At 40.9% G+C, this 24,887-nt stretch overlaps 1 protein-coding gene across 4 annotated transcripts in view; it reads left to right on the forward strand.

Moving 5' to 3' along the window:
• Positions 1 to 20,857, forward strand: part of MXD4 (MAX dimerization protein 4) — a 40,176-nt gene extending 19,319 nt beyond the window's left edge. For 3 of the 4 annotated variants that reach the window (XM_056339687.1, XM_056339677.1, XM_056339694.1), the window contains exons 4-6: positions 13,666 to 13,780; positions 16,913 to 17,072; positions 18,069 to 20,857. In XM_056339687.1, the coding sequence (XP_056195662.1) occupies positions 13,666 to 13,780; positions 16,913 to 17,072; positions 18,069 to 18,217 (424 nt within the window). In that variant the 3' untranslated portion in view covers positions 18,218 to 20,857. Of the gene's footprint in view, positions 1 to 13,665; positions 13,781 to 16,912; positions 17,073 to 18,068 lie in introns of those variants that run through there. The other variant, XM_056339702.1, reaches the window with a different exon arrangement.
• Positions 20,858 to 24,887: the final 4,030 nt, after the last annotated feature.

Raw genomic sequence — 24,887 nt, forward strand, 5'->3', positions numbered from 1 at the left:
TAATAACTACATGCCCTACATTAAGAAAGTCTATGTTGGATTCTACCTTATAGCAAGGAGGAGAAGATTTGAGGAACAAAGACTACATCTGAACGTGGTAAAGCATCTCTAAAAGGTTGGAGAGCTACTTGCAAGTCATCTTCTCCTAAGTGCCACCTTGGGATTAATGCCTAACAAATTGATCTGCTTTTCTTTCATTGAAATTTTAATTCAGGTAACTAAGTGAAGGTACAAGGTGCTAAGTAAGTGGCCTGCCTGGCATGTAATCGCTGCCAGAACTCAGCAGCTCCTGTTGAAGTTAGGACTAACATCAGTGTTCGCAAATACCGGCTGCACAGACATTCATGTGTCTTACCACATTAGCTGGTATTTACAAAACATAAAGGTAGCAAACCCTGTAATTCCCCCAAGAAAGCTGACTTAATCCCAGTTGGTAAGCACTGTTACGTTGACTGCTGAAATGAACAGCATGGGTGGAGCAAATAATTTCTGCTAGGGAAATTTGGGAGCTTGTTGTGTGTGTTTGGCTAGAAGCAGTTACTGGGTCTAACAGGTATTTGAAATAGACTGTCAGGTGTCTTGGTTCCCACTGCCTGGCTTTACATACTCACAGAGCAAGTGGGCCCAAGCTTGTGGCTCTTCCTTCTATTGCCACATAACCTCAGGATGCTACACTTAAGAAATCTGGGCTGAGTTTTGTGGGAAGAAAGAAGGAGGAAAGAGGGGAGAATTTTGAAAAGCTGTTCCATACCTCTACCCTCCCAAAATGGATCATTTTCAGGTTCTGCTCGACTGCACCCTGTCTGGCGCAGAGACAACCAGCTTTGTACTCTTCAATGGAAAGGGAAATAGGACGGAAATTAAATTATAAACAAGGCACTATCTGTGCTGTGGCAAGCTAAATCTAAACTTTGAGGCAGGACTGTCAGACAGCTGCAACTCTCCATGGTCCCGTGATGCCAAATTTTGTCACTGTTTGAGGGGGAAATATTACGTAAGTGCTGTTCAGCTTTTAATTCATATGAAAGTAAGAGTACCCATTATAGCCTTGGAAAAGACCATCTTTAATTACAGTCAGTGCATTTAATCCTTCCCCTGAACTTGTTTATATATACACCTCATCCTGTCTTTTATATCCACCTCTAATTACAAGGTTTCAGTGATGGAGTTGGAGACGTACAGCAAGGCATTTGGGGATGTGTATCCTTAATTACTTCAGGGTGATTTCTTTTATTCTTTCCCTTTGGTGTTCCACTTGGGATCTGAACCAGCCTTTGGTTGGCTGGAACTGGCACTGCTGTTGTCCCAGGACCCCCCAGCTGTGTCATTGGAGGACATCTCAAGTATCTACAGTGGTAAAAGACAGTAACACCCACCACCTCCTTCCCCTAAAAAGCCAATTAACTTAACTTTGTGCTTGCTCAAGCTGCCACCATTAGCTACTCCCTCTTAAGATGGCCACGAAGCTTGGTAGGTACAGGTGCTGAGGAAGTACTAGCAAAAGCAAAACTGCAAGTAAGACATAGCACTGAACAGCCCCTTCCGATACTTAATTTCCCAGTCAGAGCTTAAAACTTCCTACTTCTGAGAATATGAAAGTGATTGTTGAAGCGCTGAACTGGAGATACAGTTGCATTAATTCTGATGAGGTTGTAGAACTGTGGTGTGAATTGCTGCTGTTCTAGTGTCTCGTGCATGTGGGAATGTGGAGTCCCTCAGCATTTGTCAGGCTAGTTAAATTGGATGCTTCATATTTACTTGGCATTTGGATATAGAGGTACAACAGCGAATGAAACCAGTCTCAGGTATCCAGTACTGCAGATGTTAATGCCTCACACTCTTCATTTAACTTTTTGCAGGAAAAGGCTGCTTAATTCCAGCTGTCTGCTGTCCCAAGGCCTCACATTCAGTGTGTGATGGCAATGCATGTTTTTAATTTAGCTAGAATAATTCAGCTTGACTTGCCTCTCCTTTAATTTGGCATTGTACAGTGGTGAAAAAAAAAATAAAATCTTGAACACATTTCTCCCTTTGTTTGACATATGTATAAAATAACTAGGTCTATAGGGAGGTTTAAAATTAGGCAGAAAAAGCTCACTAGGTCTTGTACTGTGCTCCCTTCACTTAGTGCTTTGCTACAGCTCAACATCTCTAGCCTTCTCTAAGCATTGTAGTCTCACCCCCCCTCACCCACCCCCACCCCTCCTTTTTTTTTTTTAAAGATCCTTCCTGTTGGCAGCTGTCCTGAGACACGATGTTCTTGCATAGCATTTTGATGTGGGGAAACAGTCTGATAATTAAAGCCGGTTTCAAGCCATGAGTTGATTTGTAAGCAGCGACTTGCTCTGGGGTGTTGTCAGTCGATAAATGTGTAGCTTGCATGTGCAGAGCTGCGCTGCACCTTGTGCCTTAAGCACCACGGGAGAGGGACATGTATGCTCCCGGGAGCCGCTTGTGGGGGAGACCGACCGCATCCTCTTCATCCACCTTCTGGTGAGCTGTTGATTTGTGGAAAATTATAGTCACCATCCTGTTCCTGTCTATGTGTAAACCCAGTGCAAACCTGTTGTTACCCAGCTTTTTCTTGTTTAAATAAATGCAGTTCTCTTAGACCTACACTCTACAGTCCTTGACAAATTATTTGAAAGAGCACCATGAAAGGTGGCAAATAAAAACACACCTATTGCAGAATTGCAGATGGATGTTGTGGGTTTGGATTTGTTGTGTAAATTTGCTTTGCGGTGGTCCACCGCCAGCGAGGACCAAAGTGTTACCGCACTCATTCTTGGGGTTTCAGTCGGGAGTGTGTGGAAGTAGTGTGTACATCCATGTAACTTCAAGTGGGAATTAAAACTGCTTGATACTGTAACAGCATGATCTTGCAATGACACTTTTCTTATCTAATTGGGTCTGACACTATTTGGAGGTAACAGACAAACTTAAAATTTTAAGTCTCCCTGCAGTGTAATCTAAGAAACTTGAATGCCAGTAAGACAGATGGGTTTGAAAGGTCTAATTTAGGAGGACTGCTAAGTAGCAATATGTGCGTTTTAACATGCGAAACAAATGGGTGGAAGGCTGGATGAAAGAAGTATTAAATAAGTTTATTAAAAGCATGGCTGATTATTTTTTTGCGGATGCTGTTTTCAAGTGTGTGCAATGGTATTTCCATCATTTGTGTGTTTCCCCACAAGGCATTGTTGTTCATGTGCCTGTGTTGGGTAGGTACTGTGTGATGCTGAGCTTGGGATAGTAGGTGGTACCTCTCTTGCTATTGCTTAAAAGTATTTGAGAGGTTAAAAGACAATCAGTAGATAACAGGCCTAAAAACAGAAGACACCTGAAACAGAAAATCTTTTTCTGTAGGTGTAAGAATTGTTCGTATTTATCTGACATTAGCTTTGAAGATTTAAAATACAGAAAAATGTTCTTTATAGATGAGCAGAACCTAAAGGCTGAAATGCTAAAATATAGGTTGGAATTTCTTTTTTTTTTTGTGCAGGAGAAAAGAAATCCATACAATGGGAAAAATGTACTGCAGCTGTTTCCATAATGTTTGGTTTCTGTTGCCTCAGATTTTTGCAAAGTTAGAGATTTTATTGCCTCTGGCCAAAGAATGGAGGATCCTATACATGTAAATTTGAGATGGTCACCATCCAGGAAAGACAAATGGTATCCAGCTGCCATTATGTTTGCTTGTGATGCTTCTGGGAATCCCTGTACAGCTTGTAAATTCCTATTGATGTTTCCTGTGAAGCACATCTCAAATTTCTGCGTGTTGCTGTTACTTATGGGCAAGACTCGAGACGATGAAGGACTGTTAAACCTTTTGTGGCTGCTCTTCAAATAAGAGCAGCTTAAGATGGTGGGATGGCTGAAGGCTGGGGAAAGCAGTGAGGGCAAGCCTGGCTGCAGGGAGAAGTCTAGAAAAAAATGAGAGGGGATGAGGGTGGTCACATGGGTCCTGCAGCTCTTAATACTGTGGAGCCAGAGGCTATGTTCCCCAGCAGTTAAAACAGGTACCAGTCAGAGCTGGTGGTGTCCCACCTGCCCCAGAGTCCTCGCTGACACGGTCCTGCCTGTGCATTGCCTTGCGTGAGCGCTCCTCTGCGTGCCTGCCACGAGCCCACGAAGGAAAAAACTGGTTGGAAACAGAGCCCTGTATTGTGGTTTAGTCGTCTTGCTGGGTTGGTCTGCAGGCAGCTTAAGGCACATGGATGAGCATGTGGTGGGGTGGCAGTGGCTGTGGGGGCACCTGTGTCACACCTCGTGTGCCACTCTTGACAGCTCGTGCTCACTCTCTGTGGCAGGAGGAGAACCTGAGTGGGTGAAGGTCAAGGAACAATAAGGCAACAGCCACTAACTGTGCCATAGGGATTTTGTTTCTTCTGCTGGCCAGTGTCAAATGTTACTCTAGGACCCTCATCAGCCTGCCTGCTTCTGCTGTCAGATACATGCCTGAAGGGACAGCACGTGGGCAGTCTGGCCAGCCACCAGCCGCTGAGGCTCTGGTCAGGTCTCTCTGTGCTGGTGTTCTCTGAGTCGCTTTACAGGGTCGTTCTACCCCAAAGCGAGCCTCAGGAGTTGCTGTCATTTGCCTGTCTTTGCTGCCCCTGGCTTACAGCAGTAAATGGACCACCACAGCTCACCCTCCAGTGGGAACTGGAGTACGAGGAGCATCAGAGTTGGCTTGTAGTCATTATGAGAGATGAAGAGACATTGATGTAGCCCAGAGCTGGTAATTTAGGACAAACAGCTGTGATCGCACTCAGCAGGGAGCTACTGGAGTGATGGAGAAATGAGGGAGAGGGAAAGAGGGCAACGTGGGCAGCAAGGTCTGCCAGGCATCCTCTCTGAGAGTCAGCAGCTTCCCTCTCACAGACGAGCCAGGTGAAGACCTGTCTGCAGCTTGCATCCCAGCTGGCTTTCTGCACGCTGCTGCCAAGAGCTAAAGCTGGCCAAAAATGCATACATTTGTGGCACTTATGTTTACTGAACATGTAGGAATAAGTTCTGGTTTCATGCATATGTTTTAAAATGTGAGCAGGACGCAACTTTTGGAAAGTAAAAAGGTAAAGTGTGAAGTCTTGACTCAGCAAGTGGGCTGAAGTGGTACTAAGTGAAAGTAAATAAAATGCATTGTGAATGCTGGCTTCAGTGTGCGTTAATATGTAGTGAAATAGAGAAATATTTTTCAGAGTGATAAAATGCACAGAACATTGAAATGGTAAGCTGTGTAACAGGAAGCAGAGGTTTTCCTCTGTCTTACTTTAGCATTAGGACCAGCACCAGGATATTTCTGAGCAGTATTCCCATGAAAAGTTGCAGATGACTAAGTTCATAGCAGCACTGGCTCTTTGAAAGCTAGTGATGGTAAGATACACTTGCAGCCGTTGCCTTCGCAGGCAGTTGGTATCTTGTGTTTGCATACTTCAGAGGTACACCAAGACTACCAGCTAGCTCCCTGGCTGCTAAAGCTTTCTGGCTGGTTTCAGTTTAGCCAAACAGATCTACAAAAATATTCACACTGAAAATACATATAGAGGATGAAACTCCTAGTTAATTCTAAAATAAATAAAGCAGGCCGTTTGCACTGATTGTAGGGCTGTTGCGTTTAATTCACTAACAACAATCACTGCAATTAGGCACTCATAGCTTTATCTGCCTGTTAGTTGCCACTGCCTTCCCAGGCTTTGCCGATGAAGACATGTGGAACAGCCCTTGGATGAATCTTCACCTGCAGCACAAACTTCAGGCTTTTGTTTTCAATATGGAAGAAAAATAGCATCTATTGCAGAACACTGGTGTTTTGCTTATCTTTTCTGGGATAATAAATAGCCAAGAGGTTTGCTGTAAGGGCGCTACTGAATTTTCTGATTTTGACTCTGAGGCACTCAGCTGTGAGCAAGCATTTCACACATCTCATAGCGACTGGCACACTGGGTGCCTTGCTATGGTACAGTGCTTTAATACTAAGAGGTTTTCTTTCCTTTTCAATAAAGCAAATTTGTTGTGTAGTTGAAATAGATTGTGCAGCTCAAGTATGAGCTAGAGCCTCTTTTGGGGAAAAAAACCCCAAACCTATTTGAGGTATCCTTTGTAGAGCAGAAAGTATTTAAAGTGTTTCTGCCTGAAATAAATATGAAAGGGACAGGAGTTTATACTTCAGTGGAGTGTTGTTAGCTTCCATTGTATTTAATATTTTGCTGAAGATGTGCTGAATTTTGTCCAGACCACTAATATATAGGCTTTTTCAGAACCATTTTTAGATGATAGAATTTCTATGGTTTCTTAAGATGGAAGTTTATATATAATCTCCTTAAATGCTTTTATAAACAAATGTGTTTTAATTGGTACAGAATCATCTCCGGTAGCTTATAAAAAGTATTGTAGAGCTGTAAATACATCGTTCCTGACAGTTCAAGAAAACTGTTAGCTTTAGGAGGAGTAAGGAGTATGCTTGAGTACCAATTACTACTAAGCAGAGTGAGGTATAGAATTACATGTTTACCTGCATTATATGTATGGCCATGATATCCAGGAATATACCAAATAACATGAACATATTTAATTTTCAGTACCATTAAAGCCATTTGCAGTAAAATTATGTCATCACTCAAGAGTGTGACTGTACACAAAATAAAAAGAGCTGAAGTCCTTAAGAGATCTTGCCTTGCTGTGTCAGGCTCTGCTAAGAAAGGGTGGATGCTGGAGTCAGAAGGCAGGGAGTGTTCCTCTCTCTGATTTTATCTTGGTTGCAGGTGAATCCTGAAGTTGCAATGGGGAAGTTTTTACTGCTGGCCTGCATTTCTTAAAAACTTGGAAATAACGATACGTTTATGAATAATGATGCTGTCTGTGTGCATCCTGACCTGTGCATGGCACAAGGGATCCAGAGCTTCTGTGTTTGCTGGTTATCTCTGTCTCAAACTTGAGTGCTGCCTGTACACAGGTATTTGCATTTCATAAATAAAACTGTGAAGACTCTTCCTGTAAAGAGATGCACATCTTACAATTGCAGTTAGCTTACTAGTGTATTTTACACTGAATTTCATGTCTGGTAGGGAGGTGGAATCACCTTTCTCTAGGGAGAAAACACAACCACTAGTTCACTGCAGGGGTCTCTGAGCCAGAGTTGTGGGCTTGGCCTGGACTGCCTTGGTTCACAACGTGCCAGGAGAACAACTGACTCCGGAAATGCATTTTTGGTGCAGAGGTTCTTCTCTGACTCTATCCTATTTACATTATTAAGCCAGATTACACAGTCATTGTGCAACAACGAAAAATTTTGTAATTTCTCTGGATTTAAACCTTTGCATATTAACTTCGTTGCACAGTACCAGGACCAGGATAGGTTTGAATGTGGAAAAAAAATGTGAAACATGAGAGAAGGAATCTGAAATGCTTTGGAAATTCTGTGCAGTTTTTAATACTATGTCTTCTAGATTCATTTAAAATAGGTTTATGTTCTTTGAAGTGGGGGTTTGTTTGTATTAAATTTGTACTGAAATGGCCTTGTGATAGGGTCTGAGTCTGTCTTGCTTTTTGAACTGGAATGGTTAATGTACAGAAATGACACATTTTTCATTTTCGCATCTATTTCAAATATATCTGTGGTTCTCACTAGTATGGCTTGTAATGATTGCATTTTCAATGTCATTTGAGTGTTTGATCTATAGTGTCATTTTCTTTTCAGAACATCACCAAGCAAGTATATTTAGCAATTGACTTGAGAGTATGTCAACCTCCTGTACACAGAGCTAGTTTAGTAAACTAAATTTGGGACATCTGAAGTACAGACACATGTTCAGCCATGCAAGCGTTTTGAGCATTAAAGCATCTTGCAGAAAGCACAGTTAGGGCCTTCTTGTGAGGCAAGCACTGTTCCATGCCCTTGCGTGCTTCAGTGATGCACTATAGTGTGACAGGTATGTTGGGCTGTGGGTGTTGAAGCAACACCACCCTGTCTAACCCAGCCAACTTATGCTGGAGCCAGGATGAAGGGAAACTCAGAGCATGCAGTATGGGAGTATGGACATTTAGTGGCTTTTTGTCCATTTCCTAGCCTTCCAGATTGTTGCCACCTCTCAGCTGGAAATGCTGCAGCTCTAAGATGCCCCCCAGTTAGCAGGGACAGCTCCATGTCTTAACTGGGCAATATGCTAGTAGGAGGGAGTGGGTGTGGACCAGACAGAGCTGTTCTGGGACTTCCCACAGAATGACAAACTGATGGTAAGAGTTGCTCCTTCCCTTCTACAGCCAGCTGTGGGTCAACAGGGAACGGGTATACGTGAGAGAGTTGTCATTCTAATTTGGGGAGGCTGTGGACTGAGACCTTGAGGATGTGCAAGGTGAACACTTGTCATGAATTTGACTAGTGAGTGTTATGCTCTTGCCCTTGATTGATGAGGAACGCAAGAGCATGGCCCTTTTGATGCTTTCTCAAGGGGTCTCTGGCAGTCAGCACCACCATGTCAACAGCAGGAACTGTTTTCAGGTGCAGCTTCAAGGAAATGCCTACCCCATGCTACCTACCATAAACAGGCTCTAGGCAGCATTGTCTGCATCGGTTGCCCAGCCAGGATGGCAGGATTGACAAGTACATTTATCACATGAACACGATGCTGTCACTCTGTACCGTGAGTGTCTGTGGCCATTTAATTTTGCCAAGGCCTGGCTGAGGCATGCCATGCTGAGAACGAAGCAGCTTGTTTTGATGTGCGTTTTGCCTTTCCAGCTGACTTTGAGCAGATCAGTGGCCTCCAAATAAAGTCTCTAGATTTATACTTGAATGATTGAGGAAACACACCTTTGCTGCTGTCAAAAACCTGTGCAACTACTGCCTGAACAACTGTCTGCTGTCTGAGTAGCTGCAGGCCATTTCTGTCTGCTGTGCTGGACCTAAAAAAGCCCTGGAGAGGCCCTGTGGAAAGACTGCAAGTGGATCAGGTCACTCCACAAGCCTACCAGCACTTTATCAATCAGACTGGTACAGATGTAAGTTGCACGGTTGAGGGTGTTTTCCTGTTAGATGAGTGGGAGCAGTCCAGTGAGTTGGATGCTACGGCTTTGTAAGCAATCTTTGATTTATATGTTCATAGAAATGTTGATTGGAGGGGCCTCTGAATGTCTATGGCTTTGTCTGGGTAAGAAAAACCTCTGAGGACTGCACTTCTGCAGCCTTTCTGGGCAACCTATTCTGGTTGTGCACCACTGCCCTAGCAAAAAATTTGTTTCCTAATGTCTACCCTGACCCTCCCAGTGCACAGCCATTGCCTCTCGTTACATTATCTGGCCCTACTGAGAAGTATTTTGTTCCCATTGCAAGCACCCATCAAGTAGTTGTAGGAATTTCTTGGAATTGTTGCAGTTTCCTTGGAATGAAGATTATCCAGTGTGAACAATAGGCTTTTTTGTTTCTTTCTTCTTTTTCTTTTTTTTTTTTCTTCTTCTTCTCTGCATCTTAGTAATCCATTTCTTGGTGTGCTAAAATTGATTTGCATTTGGGACTTCATACATACAGGGGAGTGTATTGATTGTTATTTAATGAACTCATTTAACACAATTTTGAAATTGGTTAGAGTCAAAGATCTTAATTTACATTTGCATGGCAGCCTTTTTTTGAGAAGTGGTGAACCATAGCTCTTCTGGCCAGCATTGCTCCTGCCTTTTCATAGCCAAGCACTAGTGCAAACTAGAGTCTGAGGACTGAAGGCAGTAAGTAGTCTTCAGATGGACTTCTGATGGGTGTCCTTGTAGTATGGGGAAATTCTTAACACCACTGTTGTGCTGCTTTGTCCCTCCTAGTTCTGGGGCTCCAGGGTTCATTTTGCTACCAGTTCTGAAATACCCAATATTGCCCGTAATGGCTTACATGGATTCAAAACCAGTTCAAGGCAATTCCAGCTGGTACCCATTGCGTTAGTTGTCAGCAGGTTGCTTTGTCCTTTACGTGAACGTGATGAATCACCTGACTGCTCCTAGGCATGGCCACTGCTGCGGAACACTGACCAAGTCTGTGGGTTAGTAATTCATTTTTATTAAGCATTAGAAGAGCTATAATGCAGATTTATAGGGCCCTGTTGTGAGCTCACTTGTGGAGAAACACTGAAGTCTTGAACATCTGAAACCTTTTTATCATCAGACACAAAGGAAGACGTAAATCAGAGGCAGGTCACCCATGCACCTCTCCCCATGCATGGGGCTGTACCCAAAACAGAGGCTTGAGGATTCAGATTTTTGGATGGCTGTTTTTTTAGATCCTTACTTTCCCTGATAAATTCAGTGCCAGTGATGAGGGTGATATTTCTGTGCATCTGCATGAGGTGAGAAAGGTGTCTGCTTCTGTAGGCAGTGGTGTCCTGGCCTGACACCATGCTTTGTGTGGGTGGAGGTGCAACCGTCGGGTTTTGAAGCTGGAGCAGAGCATAATTACCCAACTTCAACCGGATTTTATGCAGAGAGATCATTACCCCGTTGCTCTGAGATGAAGCTGCTGCCTCATTTTTTGGTTTGGGTTTTTTTTTTTAGCTTATTTTTTAGGTAGAATTTAAGGCGTTAGCTGCAAAACAGAAAGCAGCTCCGGCTGTGATTACCTCTGTGAGTGCCTTTCCCTCCTCCAGTGGTCACACTCAGCCGAGGAAAAGTGAAAGCTGTCAGGTCCTTGCAGAAAAAGAGAGAAATTAGTGCTGGCAGAGTCTGTACACGACAACATATCTGCTGTGAAGTTTGAGTCCCTTGTTCCTGCTGGTGTGATCTGTTAACATAACATGCCTGAAATGTTTTCTTACATTCTTTACAGTTTTTTCTAAGATGTGCAAAATGAAAAATGTGGAGATACTTGCTCCAATACCACAGGAATTATGGTGGGCAGGTTTTCCTTTTTTTGCATTCACAATCTATGCCATTGATTACATTGTTGTGTTATAATATATGAATTAGCCACATAAACATGCCTGCATTTATGTAAAGATCTACATAAAGCTTATGCTTTAAAATCTGTAATGGGTTCATAGCTGCTGAGTAATTAAATGAAAGAAAAAGTCCCTTTACAAAAATAAAAGGTAATGTTAGAGCAGGTCTTTTAGCAAGTGTTTTATTACATTTAGTGCTATAAATAGTGCCGAGAATGCCTTAAAGCATATTTTTGTAATATTTAGCTTTTTACAATTCTTCTCATTGGCCAGTTAAAATAGTCTTCTTAGCTTTAGTCCCATGTTCTTCATGGCATTCTGTAAAGTCCTCCTTTACGTGGCTGGCAGGTAACATAAAAGAATTAGTGCTTTTAAAAGGCATGCAGGTGTGCCCTCTGGATCTTGGTAATGTTTCTGTTAACTTCCCAGTTGATGGTAAGGAAATGCACTAAATCCTTGCTTACCACAGGGAGAAAGCAGACTTTCTTCAAATAGTAATAAGAGGCAGACAAGTTGAGTACGTAGTCTGGTTTCATTAATGTTTTCCAGGATTACAATTAAGTAGATCTCAGATCAACGGTTATCTATATTCCTTATCAGACTTTTAATAGCTCCAAGAATATTGATTGTTCCATTTCAATGTATTTAATTCTCGATTTACTACTTGGATACTATTCTTGTCCTCTTCTTGCCTCATCCTCCTTTATCTTCAGTCTCCACTTTCTTGTCAGCTGTCTAAATACAGTTGCATCCAAATTGTGCTGAGTGACGCAGATGACTGCATGTGTGTTTAGAGGCCATTTAAAAAACAAACAAAACCCCCTTTAATGTAGTCCCTGAAGCAAGTTTTTTTTATTTAAGACACAAAACCAGCCAAGTAGTTGTTTGACATTACAGACACAGAAATAAAAATTTACCTGATTAGGATTTCTGTATAAATACCAGTGGTCCCTAATTCTGGCATTTCACTATTTTAAAGATCAATGTCCCAGTTTACACATTTACCCAATTACCCAGCCACAGGGGTGCTCTGCGATCTGATGGGGCTATTTCTGTGAACACCTACTCAGTCTTTGTTGCTGCTGTTTAAATAAAACCATTTAGATGGTTTAGAGCCTTGTACTGGAAAACAAACCCCAGGCCTAAATAAAAAATCTGTCATCAGTTTTCTCCTGAGAATCACATTTTCACCAATATTCCTTTTTCCCTACGTGGCTTGAAGAAAGAATTAGCAGTTTTATAGAAATACTCTTTGATTTCCTACCTAATATGTTGCTCATTTATAGGCAGCCAGAATGAAATGTGTGAGTGTGTAGTCATTACTGTGCTGTATTTAAACTAGATTTTATTTTGCTTTGGAATTTTTCTCCATTAATTCTTAGGTTGTTTTCACATTACACTAATCAACCCAATTACACATGTGTAATTTGTCATTTGGTGCATATTAAATTCTCTTCAGCTGCATTTCAAACACTGATGCTGAACTCTGGATCTGAACTGGTTGTTCAAAAGTAAGTTCATTCTTGACCTGAAGCGTTAAATTTCCTGCAAAGTTTGTTTCCTTCATGCAGCATCGAGCAGATTTGAAAAAGATGATTATTTATCTCTCACTTGTGATCCGCTTCACTTATGGTTAGTCCTTTGTGGGGGATGTTGGCATGCTCCAGGTCATTGCTTTGTTCAATCTCTTAACAGGCTGGCAGGAAGGACAGTATTAGAGCTGTTGCTCATGTAAGTGCTTCTGCATCCATTTCTATCTCATTGCAAAACTGTATGGATTCATGTTCAAGAATTGTGCATTAAACCCAGGAAAAAATGTCTTTTGGATTTAACTGTAGAAACACACGCACACACTGTTCCTTGGTTTGCCACTGCCTTGTTTTTTGATAGTTGAAGCAAGTGTTTCCTAGACAGTACTGCCAGCTCCTTTCTCAAAGACAAAGTTTGGAAACTAAGTATCTGTAGAAATACCACTCTGTTTATCCTCTTTTTACTGATAGATTTGATTAGTCATTGGCAGAGGAGAGATGGCTGAGAGCAGCAGTAGTGATACTTGAGTAACAGAGAAAGCAGGACCCAATATGGCTGAAGTATTTTCTCTTGTGTGTTTATAATAGAGGTTATGGTGGCTGTACAGTGAGAGAAGGAAGGAATGTCTCCTTCTCGGGGGGCACTGTGGGTCAGTAGGTGGGAGGAGAAGGGCCATCAGAGCCTCCCTGTTGCAATATATTGATAAAACCACGGCTGGAAGCAGCTCTGAGCTGTGCAGAGCTGCATGAATGCCCTCACCATGTGTAGTAGGAGTGCGTCCTACTGCATCAGGCAGGGATAATGGGGGAGCAGGGAATCAGGGTGTGCAGCCTCCCTGCTCCACCCCCCAAGCTCTGTCTCAGCCTGCAAAAATCAGTGGCTTTCAGTGAGGTCCCAGTTTATCTTCCTTACCCAGCCATAGATGCAGCCTTGCCTGGATTTCTCAGATCTCTGAGCGTGCTCCCCCTTCGTTAAGATGGGACTAACCAGACTGAGCAAACTGCTTTGAAATATAGGTATGAAACTACCATTTGAATGTGCCAAGCAACATGACTGCATTTCAAGTGACCTTTCGGTCTGAAACTTTGCCAAAGGGAGGGAAAGGAAGCCACCGTTGAATCAAGTTCTGCACAGAGATCCTGCAAACAGATGGTATTTGCATATAGGATATGCTGTTGGGGTGCAACTTTACTACAACGCTGTTTGTTTTTAATAATTTCAGGCGGGCTAAACTCCGGCTATATTTGGAACAGCTAAAACAGCTTGTGCCTCTCGGGCCGGACAGCACCAGACACACCACTCTAAGTCTGTTGAAAAGAGCTAAGATGCATATCAAGGTAAGAACATTTATCCATATTTTTATTTCTTTTAACGCAGAATCTTCCAGAATGTCTATCCATAGAGAGGAAACTAATTTTCACACAAAATCCATATCCATATGTACAATCTTCTGGATATATATTGGCCTTTATTAACTGCAAGCGTTTCAGCTGCAGTAGCAAGGTTTTATGTTTTTCAATTTACCCTGCAGTCTCAGATACATACAATGGTGATTTTGTGATTTTTGCTTAGTCACTAATGGCTTATATTGTATTTTTAAAAAAATGTGTATCAAAGCTGGTCTTTGTGAATATATTTGTTTTTTAAGGACTGAGGAAAATAGGATTGTACTTGCATTGATTTCAGTGTAAAAAGCCAGATCCATTAATGAATGAAAAAACTGATGGAGTCAAAGAGATTATAGCTACTAGTAAGCCCCATCCCACATCTAGATAGCCAGATGCTGGAGCATTTGTCAGTTGTTTAAAAGAAACCAAAAAAGAAATGCAGTTTCCTGTTAGTTGCTGCTCCCCTTGCACGTTTCATGGGTGTAACAAATTTAAAACAAAAACCAACCCAGTATCTTGCTTGTGATCCAGCAGCAGTGCCGGTTATACGTTTGCACAGGTAATTCAAACGAAATTGTTCCTCGGGCTTCCTCTCTCCTAAGACACCTTCACTCTCATTTTCACTGTCATCGTTTTCAGGGGAACAGGGTTATATGCAGAAATAAGGCAAACAGGTACTGAAATCAGCTGCTGTGTCCAGGACTGTAATTGATGCATCTGGCATTCTTGCAGTGTTATAGGAAAACAGGTCAAGAAAAGAGTCAGGAGGGGTTGGACACTGCCAGCAATCTTGTAGTATTTTGGGTAACAGCCTGCTGTACAGCATTAAGATTGACAGCAGTTGCAGAAGAGGGTGTAATTCATACAGAGAATTAAAGATTAATTTAAGCAAAACCATTCTTGTGAGCAAGTTTACTGAGCTATTTCCTCAGCTCTTACAAGCACATTTACCCCAGCTGGGCAACCCCTGTTTTTACCATTTGAGATTTTGGCCTCTTGTTTATAATTCAGGCTAACATGCGTGAAAGGCACTGCATGTGTTTTTTGTCTTGGGCTGCCCCCCTATCATGGGCTTATGCATACAAATTGAAAAGCTGTTTTTACAAGTGGCAAGTGTGAGAGATTAGCCATGTAGTTACCATTTCAACTCCTGATGAAAAAGGCTAGGAACACATTCTTTCCAAGTCCGTTGTGCACAGTACCAGGTACTTGTTTTCTGACAACTGGAACTGAAGTTTAACTTTCTTTGTAAGATTTTAGCTGAGCCTACCCTAACTGGGTTGCCACTTAATTGCTCTCCTTTGTCAGGTCAGCTACCTCCCCACTGCACTGGCAGAGCACGTCAATGTCTGTCTGCGATTTCTAATACAGTCATTACTTTTGAACTTTTCACACACACAGACACACCAACCCACCCCCACACACACCCCTCACACCCCCACACACCCCACACACACACCACCACCATCCCACACACACACACATACACCCCCCCACACACACACCTCCACCCCACACCCCATATATTGAAACTTGCCCCTAACATTTTGCACGGTTTCGACGCTCCTGGATATGAATCACTGAGTTCACTCCTAAAATAGTTGTTAGAGTTTGGGATTGCAGCCAGGAAAATACAGGAAAAGGAAATCTGATCAATTGGCCACATTTGGTTTGTTGTGTACATGGATGTACCAACCCCTTTTCTTATTACAACATTGTGTATCCACATATGATGCATATCTACGTAGCATATTGCCTGGGAGGGGGCTTAACATGAGGTTGCAGAGTTAGATTTCATTCAGCCAGGAAAATTCCCAGTTCAATAGTGTCAGTTATTTTTTCAAAGATAAATACTTCTGCTTTCAGGCTTGCATTGGAACAGCAAAATCTCTGAAATTGTTTTGCCTTGTGGTTTGCTGTGCACTGTCCCACCCCACTCTCCTCAGGAAACCAAGCATAGATTCATTCAGAAGGCAGGAATTGCCAGCAGCTGCGTTCACTCCCTGCACATCTCCCAAATCTCAGTGGTTGTGTAAACACAGTTCACAGAGAAATTTGGTCTGTCTTATAAGTGCTTTTACGGCTACAACCTGTAATTTACTTCATCAGTTAGGTAATGTTTTAAAATATTGTAAGGTGTTTTGATTTGTGTGTCCTTCCTGCTTTTGATCCCATCATACTCATTACACTTTCTTCCCTAATTGTATAGTAATTTTTTTTTAAATGGCTATCAGTGATTTCAAAGAGGGTTTGGCTGAAATGTCTAAAGATACTATTTCTGTTACTGCATTTGGACCAACAGTGCAGCACATTTTACCAGGTGTGAAGTCTTTGTTCTATTTCCAAAATTTTCCTTCTTTTATTCAAGCAGAGGGGAGATATTAGGTAGATCTTCCACAGGCAGCTTGCTGCGAAGTTTTGGATTAATACCACTGATGTTGAAGGAGGTTATCACAGAATTATCATATTTGCTCTGTGAAAATTGAAGGAAAAAATGCAAGAATAAAGAGAATTGTTAGTAAATTCCTCCTACTATATGTAATCAATACTGCTTATTGCTAATGAAGCTTTTTAAATGCTAAAAGTTTCCATGGCCTATAGTAGAAGGGAGAGCATTCAGGAGGCTCGCAATGGCTCCTTTATGGTGATGTCTCTTATTCCACCTAAGGAGGCGTTACGTTCTAACTGCAACCTGAGCTGCACGCTAGTTACCAAAAATGGTGCCAGTTTTGCCTGACAAAATGATTTAAATATTCCCCACAACCAAGGCAACAATAATTCCATCTTAGCTGAGGAATGTCTGCTAGTGGCAAGAGAGTCTCTGAGGGATTTCCCCCCTCGCCCTCCCCTGTATCCATGTATCTTCTTGTGAAACAAATTCAGCTATGGCCTAGCTGGCTTAAATTGCACTGACCTCTATAAAATGGTAACAAAAAAATCATAATTTAAAATGTAATTTTAATTTTAAATTAATTACATAAATTGCTTTCAAATTACTGTTTATGAGAAGATCTTGTTACTTACTGTTTTAGTAAACATTTAGTAAGAATTGTCAGCTTACTATTTTTCTCTCCCTTTAAGAAATTGGAAGAACAGGACCGAAAAGCTCTAAATATTAAAGAACAATTACAGCGGGAACACCGCTACCTCAAACGCAGATTGGAGCAGCTATCTGTGCAGGGCATGGAGCGTATCCGCACTGACAGTATGGGATCAACAATATCCACTGACTCTGAACAAGGTAACTGAATAAGGGCTTCCCAAAGGGAGTTGCAGGAGCAGGAAGGAAAAGGGAAGTAGGGAATCAAGAAGACATCATTTAAAACTAAAATCAAGCTTTCAGCAAAACCCAGACAAAATTGTTCCATTATGTGATTTGCAGAATAAAAACCTACTACATCTTTTCTACAGACTTTGAAAAATGTTTTTTCTAATCTGTTTTGAAGCTGTTAATACTGCACGTATTTTTAAAGCTATTTATACTGCGTGTGTTTTTGCCAGTTTTTTAAACAATTACCATTTAATGTTCTGAATTTTTAGTGTAATTATTGGTAAGGCTGGAATAATATTTTCTTCTTGGAAGAAAGAGATCTTATTGGTCTTAATTCATTTGTATGAATAAATTAATTCCACATCATTTATTGTGAAATTTTAAAATATTTTCTGTGTAACAATCACCGAGTGTTCTCTACATTTGGTTCTCATTTAAGACAGAGCTCTTCAAGCTGCCTGTCACCATTTCTTATTTTCTCATTTGAAGTTTTTCTGTGCCTGAACACTAGCACAGGCTGACTTATTCGGGGCCTGTGGCAGATGAGTTGTTGGTCACGGTGCAGTTACTGGTGCACAGATGGCCACACCACAGTCACTACTAGCTGACACCTGTATAGGTTGGAATTACTATGAACAGTGCTGCAGTACTATGGCCTTTGAGAGTCGGTTTTGTTTTAGTTTTTTTAAATCAGTGTCGATGCACAGGTTGGAACAGTTCTGGGACAGCATTTGGTATTGATGTCATGTAGTATATTTATGTGGATGAGGACAGAAGGGATTTTAATTCTCAGGTGGACAAGGTGATCCCTTCCTCAGGAATTACTGTTCTAGTTCCTTTGGTTTTTTTAATTACAGCAAATGAAATAAGATTCAGGTTTCACCCGAACGTTGATTGACACTGGTCCATGATTACTTGCTACAATCGCTCTCTTTCTGAAAATGTGCCTTCTTATGTTTTCTTTAGAAGTAGACATTGAAGGAATGGAGTTTACTCCAGGTGAAATGGACAGTATTGGAAGTGCCAGTGATGCTGAAGACCACTACAGTTTGCAAAGCGGTTCAAGTGATGGAGGTTACACACATTCCCGCAGACTGAATGCCAGGCTCTCATAGTGCCTGAGTTACCCGTTCAACTCAGGACCATCTGACTGAAGCACTTATATATGAATATTCCAGAGGTGTCAACTGCCACTCTTCCGGGAAACCCCAACCACAGTACTCTGACATGGAGGTTTCTTACCCACGGTTCCCTGCACTGTAACCACAATATTAGATATTGTAAATCATGGGTATGCTGCAGAGAACTGTGGTTAGGTACAGTTGTGACTTAAAGCTAGCTTGATGTAGCCATACTGCAAATTAAAGAAAATAAATTATGTCATTCCATTCAAAAAGTATTAAATTCAAACTGTTGGAAGCACGGCGTAAGGGAGTTTGACAGTTATTTTGATTTTGCAGAAACCATTTTCAAACATGGAAGTATAAATGTAATCTACAATGTATTAGGGATTCAGAGATACAAAAACCTGAAACTACTTTTTGTGGTACCTTTTTCATGGAAAAAAACCAAACCCAAAATATCTTGAACGCTGTATAGCGGGCTTTACAGAGTAAATTCTTTCAGCAGTTGTTTGGGTGAAGCAGGCAGATAAATCTTCAAATCTCAGATGATCTTTAGAAAAGGTCATATTTACAAGTCACTACTGTACTTCAAAACGGGGGAAAAGCCAGCTCTAATAATGACTTCATGTGGGATGATCTCAACTTTCTTTTGCTTTTTTGTATTCAGTATCCAACCAGCAGCAAATCATTCTATCCATGTTAATGGGAGTAGTAGAAAGCAACACTGTAAGTTTAACCTGTTATCGTGGAATGGATGACATTTGAAGCATTTCAGTTGTTTTTTTGGGTTGTTTTTTTTCATTTCTTTGTCTGAAGAATACAGAACTCAAGTGATCCAGTTTGTGATAGTTAATCTTTCCTTGCAAGGAAATGAAATCTCTGTTTGCTTGTATTTTTTTTTCTTTTCTTCTATTTACACATGTCAATACATTTTTATGGAAGGCATGGCTTAAAATTACAGTATTCAGCTAGAAGATAATTTTTTTCTTTTGCACACTATAATTGCATTTTCTATTCTTAAAAAAAGTGCAAAAAAATTAAAATGTATGCTGTAAAACAGCAAAGTTTATTTAGTACTCATCAAGCTGTTCAGAACATATTTACCCAAATTGTAGCAATACTATGAAGATGTATTTTAATACAACTTCTGCTTAGTGAAGTCATTAGAGCTTGGCTTGCCGGGTAAGAAAAAAATGGACCAGTCTTTGCATTATCTGTTTAAAGAAGGTCTTTTAAAAAAAAAAAAAAAGAAAAAAAAAAAAAAGGAAAAAAAAACTCAAAAAAAGAAAAAAGCTATAAACACTTTTAGGGAAGTGATTTTAGCAAGTGTAGTCTATATTTCCTGTAAGAGATTTTGTATTATATTTTCCTAAATGTTCTCATTTACTTGTATAGGGAGGGGAATGGTACAGACCCAGACCAGAGTCTCAGGGACTCTTCACCTTTGTCATATTGTGCCTTGGTGACCATTTATGTATGCCTCTCCTTTTCATTGTTTAAAGGACAACTAAGCTTTGTTTCAAGGCCCTCTGTTCGAATGGTCAGTTGTCCACCTTCTTATGGATGAAGCAGAGAGGTGTATTTATATCTTCACCCTCTCACAACAGATTCAGTGTGGCTTTAAGTAAAATCGTAAAATTGGGTTTTGGTGCGAGGGTTAATTGTCTTTATATGAGCCCTCCCTTGGATTCTTCAGCACCCAAACCTATATTTTGTTAGCTTATAAAGTCAGGGTCTCTGTGAGACCAGTGCTCAGTGGCTAGGGAAACACAAATGTACTGTGTAAGGCTATGGGATGTCCAAGTGTGGTGCCATTTTTAGCATTCAGATACAAGACCTCATGACAGACTGACCATAATGATCAAAAACAAAGATTCAGTTGTTCTTTCAACATCTGACATACATGTCCTCCCTTTGGCTCTTACAACACGGAGTAGAAATATGAATACATTTTGTGGCAGCTTACAGATCCTTGTTTGCACTCTCGCTTACTGCTTGGAACTTGCCAACAAGGAAAACGTACACATTTAATTTACATAACCTAATGGATGGCCACTCCTACTTTGGCTCTGGGGAGGGGCCTAAGGTTATAAACTCTGGCAGCTGAATAAGAAAATAATTAACCTTTTCTGTGATGCAGGTTTTGGTATTACATGCTATACACCTTGCATATTACTAAAATCCTCATTGTTGGGGAAAGCACACAGCAATATACTCATTGTGTGTAGCTGACAAGCAGCAGAAATTACTAGCTCCTTTGGTGCATATGTAACTAATTTCCAAATCATGGAAAAAAAAATAAGAGTTTACTTTAACACACGACTGTTAACAGGAAAAAAAAAAAGGCTAGTATATTGTTGCTGTTCATTTATTATATAATGAACACATTCATGAATTGTAAAGTGTTTCCTTTCATGACAAGCAGCTCTTGCACAGAACCTCCTAATGAAAAGAGATTTGAAACTTACAGAAGGAAAAACGAGATTTTAAATTGAACATTATTGTACCTTAGGTCGACCTGAAATTTTCCTTTTAAAGATGAATGTGCTAACTTAATGAGTTCTTCCACGCTGGGTATCCATGGCTTTGTAGATCTTATATTTTCAATAAAAATTACTCGAATAATCTTGAGTGGAAATGAAAAGGGTTTATTTGTTTTTACTTTTTCAGTTATTACGGCTGGGGGCTGTTATGCCAGTAAAGAAAAATGACACTGTGCTGCCTGTGTCATTCTCCCTCGAGTGCAGCCCAGGTTCAGGTGGTGTTTCCAGGCACAGCTCACTTCTCTGCAGCATGGACAGAAGCAGCCCAGCCCAGCCGAAGGCCATGGCACAACTGTTTCAAGTGTGGCTTTGGCGGCTGCTTCGGGTGGCCACCTGTCCCCTGAGCAGTGCTGCAGTCCAGTCCTGCCCTGGGCAGCCCCCAGTGACAGCTGGGGCTCTGACATTCCTTTAGGGACGTGATTAATCTGCTGCTGAGCAGCCACTGCAGTGCTACCTGTGGCCATAGCACCTTGGGATGCAAATGGTGGTCTATTTTTATTAATTTTTTTAAGCTGCGCATTTGTGCATGTGCTCTGTGTGTGTGCATGCATGCATGCATCTGTGTGTGCGTGTGCAGCTCTTTCTCTGCAATCACAACATGACTACAAAAAGCATACTGCTTGCTGCAAGATTAAATGCTACCACTGCCTTGGCAGCTCTGCCATTTTGTGTTGTGGCTGTGCTTTTAGCAGGTGAGGAGATCGCACTGCACAGTTAATCTATTTTTCTCTGCAATTGCCACATAGGAAAAGAAGGAGTAGGCACAAGATTACAGGGCTGCTAGGTCTTTTCCTCTGTGGAAAAGGCTCTGGAGAGATGAAGTCATCAAGAAGTTCTTTTTATGGAGACGCAGAGGTTTGGCCTGTTTCCTGAGGGGAGAAGAAAGGCAGGGCTTTCCCTTGCAGCATGCAGGTGTCTGCAGCATACACGCCTCTTCATTGCTCCTGGGTTAGCTCTTCCTCTAGCTCCATGAGTGCACTCTGTCATCACAGGAAACAGCCACAAAAAACAGCCTAAAATGGTTAGCTTTTTCTGCAGATTCTCCACCGCAATTAGGAGGATGAATCCTCCCTCACACCCATCCTTTCTCTGCCCGACTGATAGCCCGCAGCCCGTTGCAGCTGATTGATTTCTCCTCTGAAAAGAGCAGGGTTTGGCCAGCAGAAACAACACATTGCTAACCAGAGACCAGATCCTGTATTGTCTTGTACAAAAACCAAACTCAGTTCTGAGTAAGTTTTACCAGATTAAAGCAGAACTAAAAAGGCTGCCCAAAATCAAAGAGAAGGACAGTTTTTCATCTGTTGTTTATAGACGAGTTTCTATCCTAATTTTTTAGTGTGAGATTTGGGGAGGAACAAAAAAAATGTAATACAACTTGCATCTAACTTGAAGAATTAAGACTTTTTTCTGACCTTAAAACGGTGTTATTTTTTTTGACATGGATGACTATGGGTTCAGCTATACCCCACACAGCCTAACATCATTTTGAATTTAAAAAGAAAGTTACTTCTGCTGATCTACAAATAAATTACTGTGATAAATACCAGGGCTCTGAGCATCCGACTACACTCTGCATAATCCATTTCAGTGGGTGAACTTAAATGCCAGAAGAAGAGAACTTGGAAAATGGAGAGGTGAAGTTGTGTGTGCGTGAGCTCTGCCTGCAGACCTGCTCCCGTTGCGAGCCCTGGGGCATGTACTTACGCTTTTCTTGGAGGTATTTACAGCAGTCTCTTCTATGTGACAAGAGATTCTTTCACCATTTTACCAACTTTATAGCAGACTGGTAATGAGCGGTGAAAGTTTTCATCCTTGCAATCAAAGAAACACGTTTTTGAAGAGCAGCACATCATCACAGCTTTTAATCAAGTAATATTAATTTTATACACTGCATTTTATGATGGTGTTGATAAAGGAACAGCTGCAAAACATTACTATTTCAGGAATCTTTTAATTTTTTTTAACAATCAGAGGCCATTGGTTGTGTGTGGTAAGAGCCAGTAACAGCACTGATGGCTAATCCACTAACTTGCACTTTCCAGAATTGGTGGAAGGAGAATTAAATCCCTTTAGATACTCTTTAAGGAAAAGCTGTACTCCCTACAAATACGAATGGGGCAAACATCAGAAATCAATTTCACCAGCAATTAAATGAGCCAGTTCGCTTAAGTGACTGACTAAATGCAGTGTTGTTAATTGGTAGCTGCAAAAGAAACATCCAAGTGTGTTGCGTAACCTAGAATTAAAATGCAGGGGATATATGAAACAGAAAAGATCAGAAACCATTTGGTCACCTTGGCTGTTCTTTCTACCGAAAGTATTGTAAAGCAACCCCAGCAAAGGATTCCTGGGGAGGCACATCCAGCCAGAGACTCACCCACGGGCAAGTGAAGGCGCTCCAATTGCAGAGTTTCTTCCTTCCGTTTTGCACCAGAGGCGTAAAATGTGGTCACACACAATTTATGTCATTGAAAGGGTCTGTGCAATCCGGATTTCTAAGTGATGAAATTTTGGTGCACATGAAGCACTGACAGAGAGCCTTCTGCTGTTTACCGGTCAAATTGTTACCTGAAGGTGTTTGCGAGCAGGTTCTGTGCCAGAGCCACTGGGTCCCAGAGCCAAAGGAATGGTTTGTAGTCTGTGAGATGTGTTATACTGTACAGATTCATTTGTACGCACGTACATGGTGCTTGCTACATTCTGTAGCACACAGGGTATTGTGTTGTATCATTATCTCATCATAATATAAATACAGATTTTTATACCATTTTGTTGTGGTTTACATTTTTTTTTAATTTTTCATCATTTGGTTTTTGTGTACAGCATTTCTTTTTTGCAGGTCTTTACGTACAGGCTTAATGACTATTTCATAAGGAGGTCATTGAGGTTTAGCAATTCAAATTAATAGTCTGGTATGAAGGCTGGAGTGCTATTTAAACCTAAGTTCTTTTACATATGTTGGCCCAATGCAACCCCAATTGTCTCTAACCATAGGTGCTGTATAAATTTCCACTATTACATTTCTGAAAACAAACCAACCTGTAAAACAAAGTGCAAATTGAAATGCATTAGTGTCTGTTCTAAGTAATTATACTTGAAATCATTCCAGCTCTGTACAAGACAGGAAAAAAAAAAAATCATTAAAAGGCAGCCTCCAAGTTTTGTGTGTGTATTTTGTCAAATACAAAATTCAGATCAGAAGTGATGTACAGCCAGACAAAAATGAGCGTTTTCGTTTGGGAGAGATGAGAGGAGGGACAGAACTGAAATGCTTTTGCAAATTGCATTGTTATACTCAACCCTAGTGTGTGACATCCACTGGGTTTTGTTTCAGTTTGTCATGCACATTGCACTTAAATATAGCGATGTCTTAAAAATATAGAAATAACTGAAATCATAGCTCGTCAATATGTTTATATTTGATTCAAATATGCTGAGCTGCTGAATCAGTAAAAATATTCACGCACAAAGTATAGTAATCTATTTTTTATCACAGCTTTCTTTGAAATTACTACTATCAGAGAATAAGTATAAAATACAGTCCAGCACATTACTAACTTACTATAAATTAATTAATCTCTGAAAGGAAAAAAGCTGTAATAAACTTCTAGCAGTGCTATATTTTGGGACAGCACTTAGCACAAGAAAGAACTGCATGGGGTAACAGAATTATGACAAATGTGGCAGCACTATTTTTGTAAATCCTGCACAGTTTATGACCTGTACAGCTTCTTTTACATTTGTAATGTCTTATGGTTTGTTTATAAGAAAAGTAAGTTTCATCATTTTGCTCATGATAGATGTCTCAAATTTAATATTAAAAGTTCAGAAGCTTGCCTTGCCTATCAGGATGAAAATGTTTTGTCAAAGCCTACTGAAATGGAAAAGAGCCTTAAATTATAACCAGATTCATGACGATATAACTATCAGCTTGCTCTAAAAGAGGTAGTTTAAAGTGGTTTCAACGGCAAAATTCTCAGTTATTAGTATTGCAGAAACTGTGAATTACCCGGTGTTTTTAAGGACTGTGTCATGGCAAAAAAGGTATGATTATGGTGTGGCAGACAGAGGAGGAATGGCGGGCTGGCACTGCTGCTGCCAGAAGAGCTGGGTTT

This window comes from Falco biarmicus, chromosome 1 (assembly GCF_023638135.1).
Source record: "Falco biarmicus isolate bFalBia1 chromosome 1, bFalBia1.pri, whole genome shotgun sequence".
Lineage (NCBI taxonomy): Eukaryota > Metazoa > Chordata > Aves > Falconiformes > Falconidae > Falco > Falco biarmicus.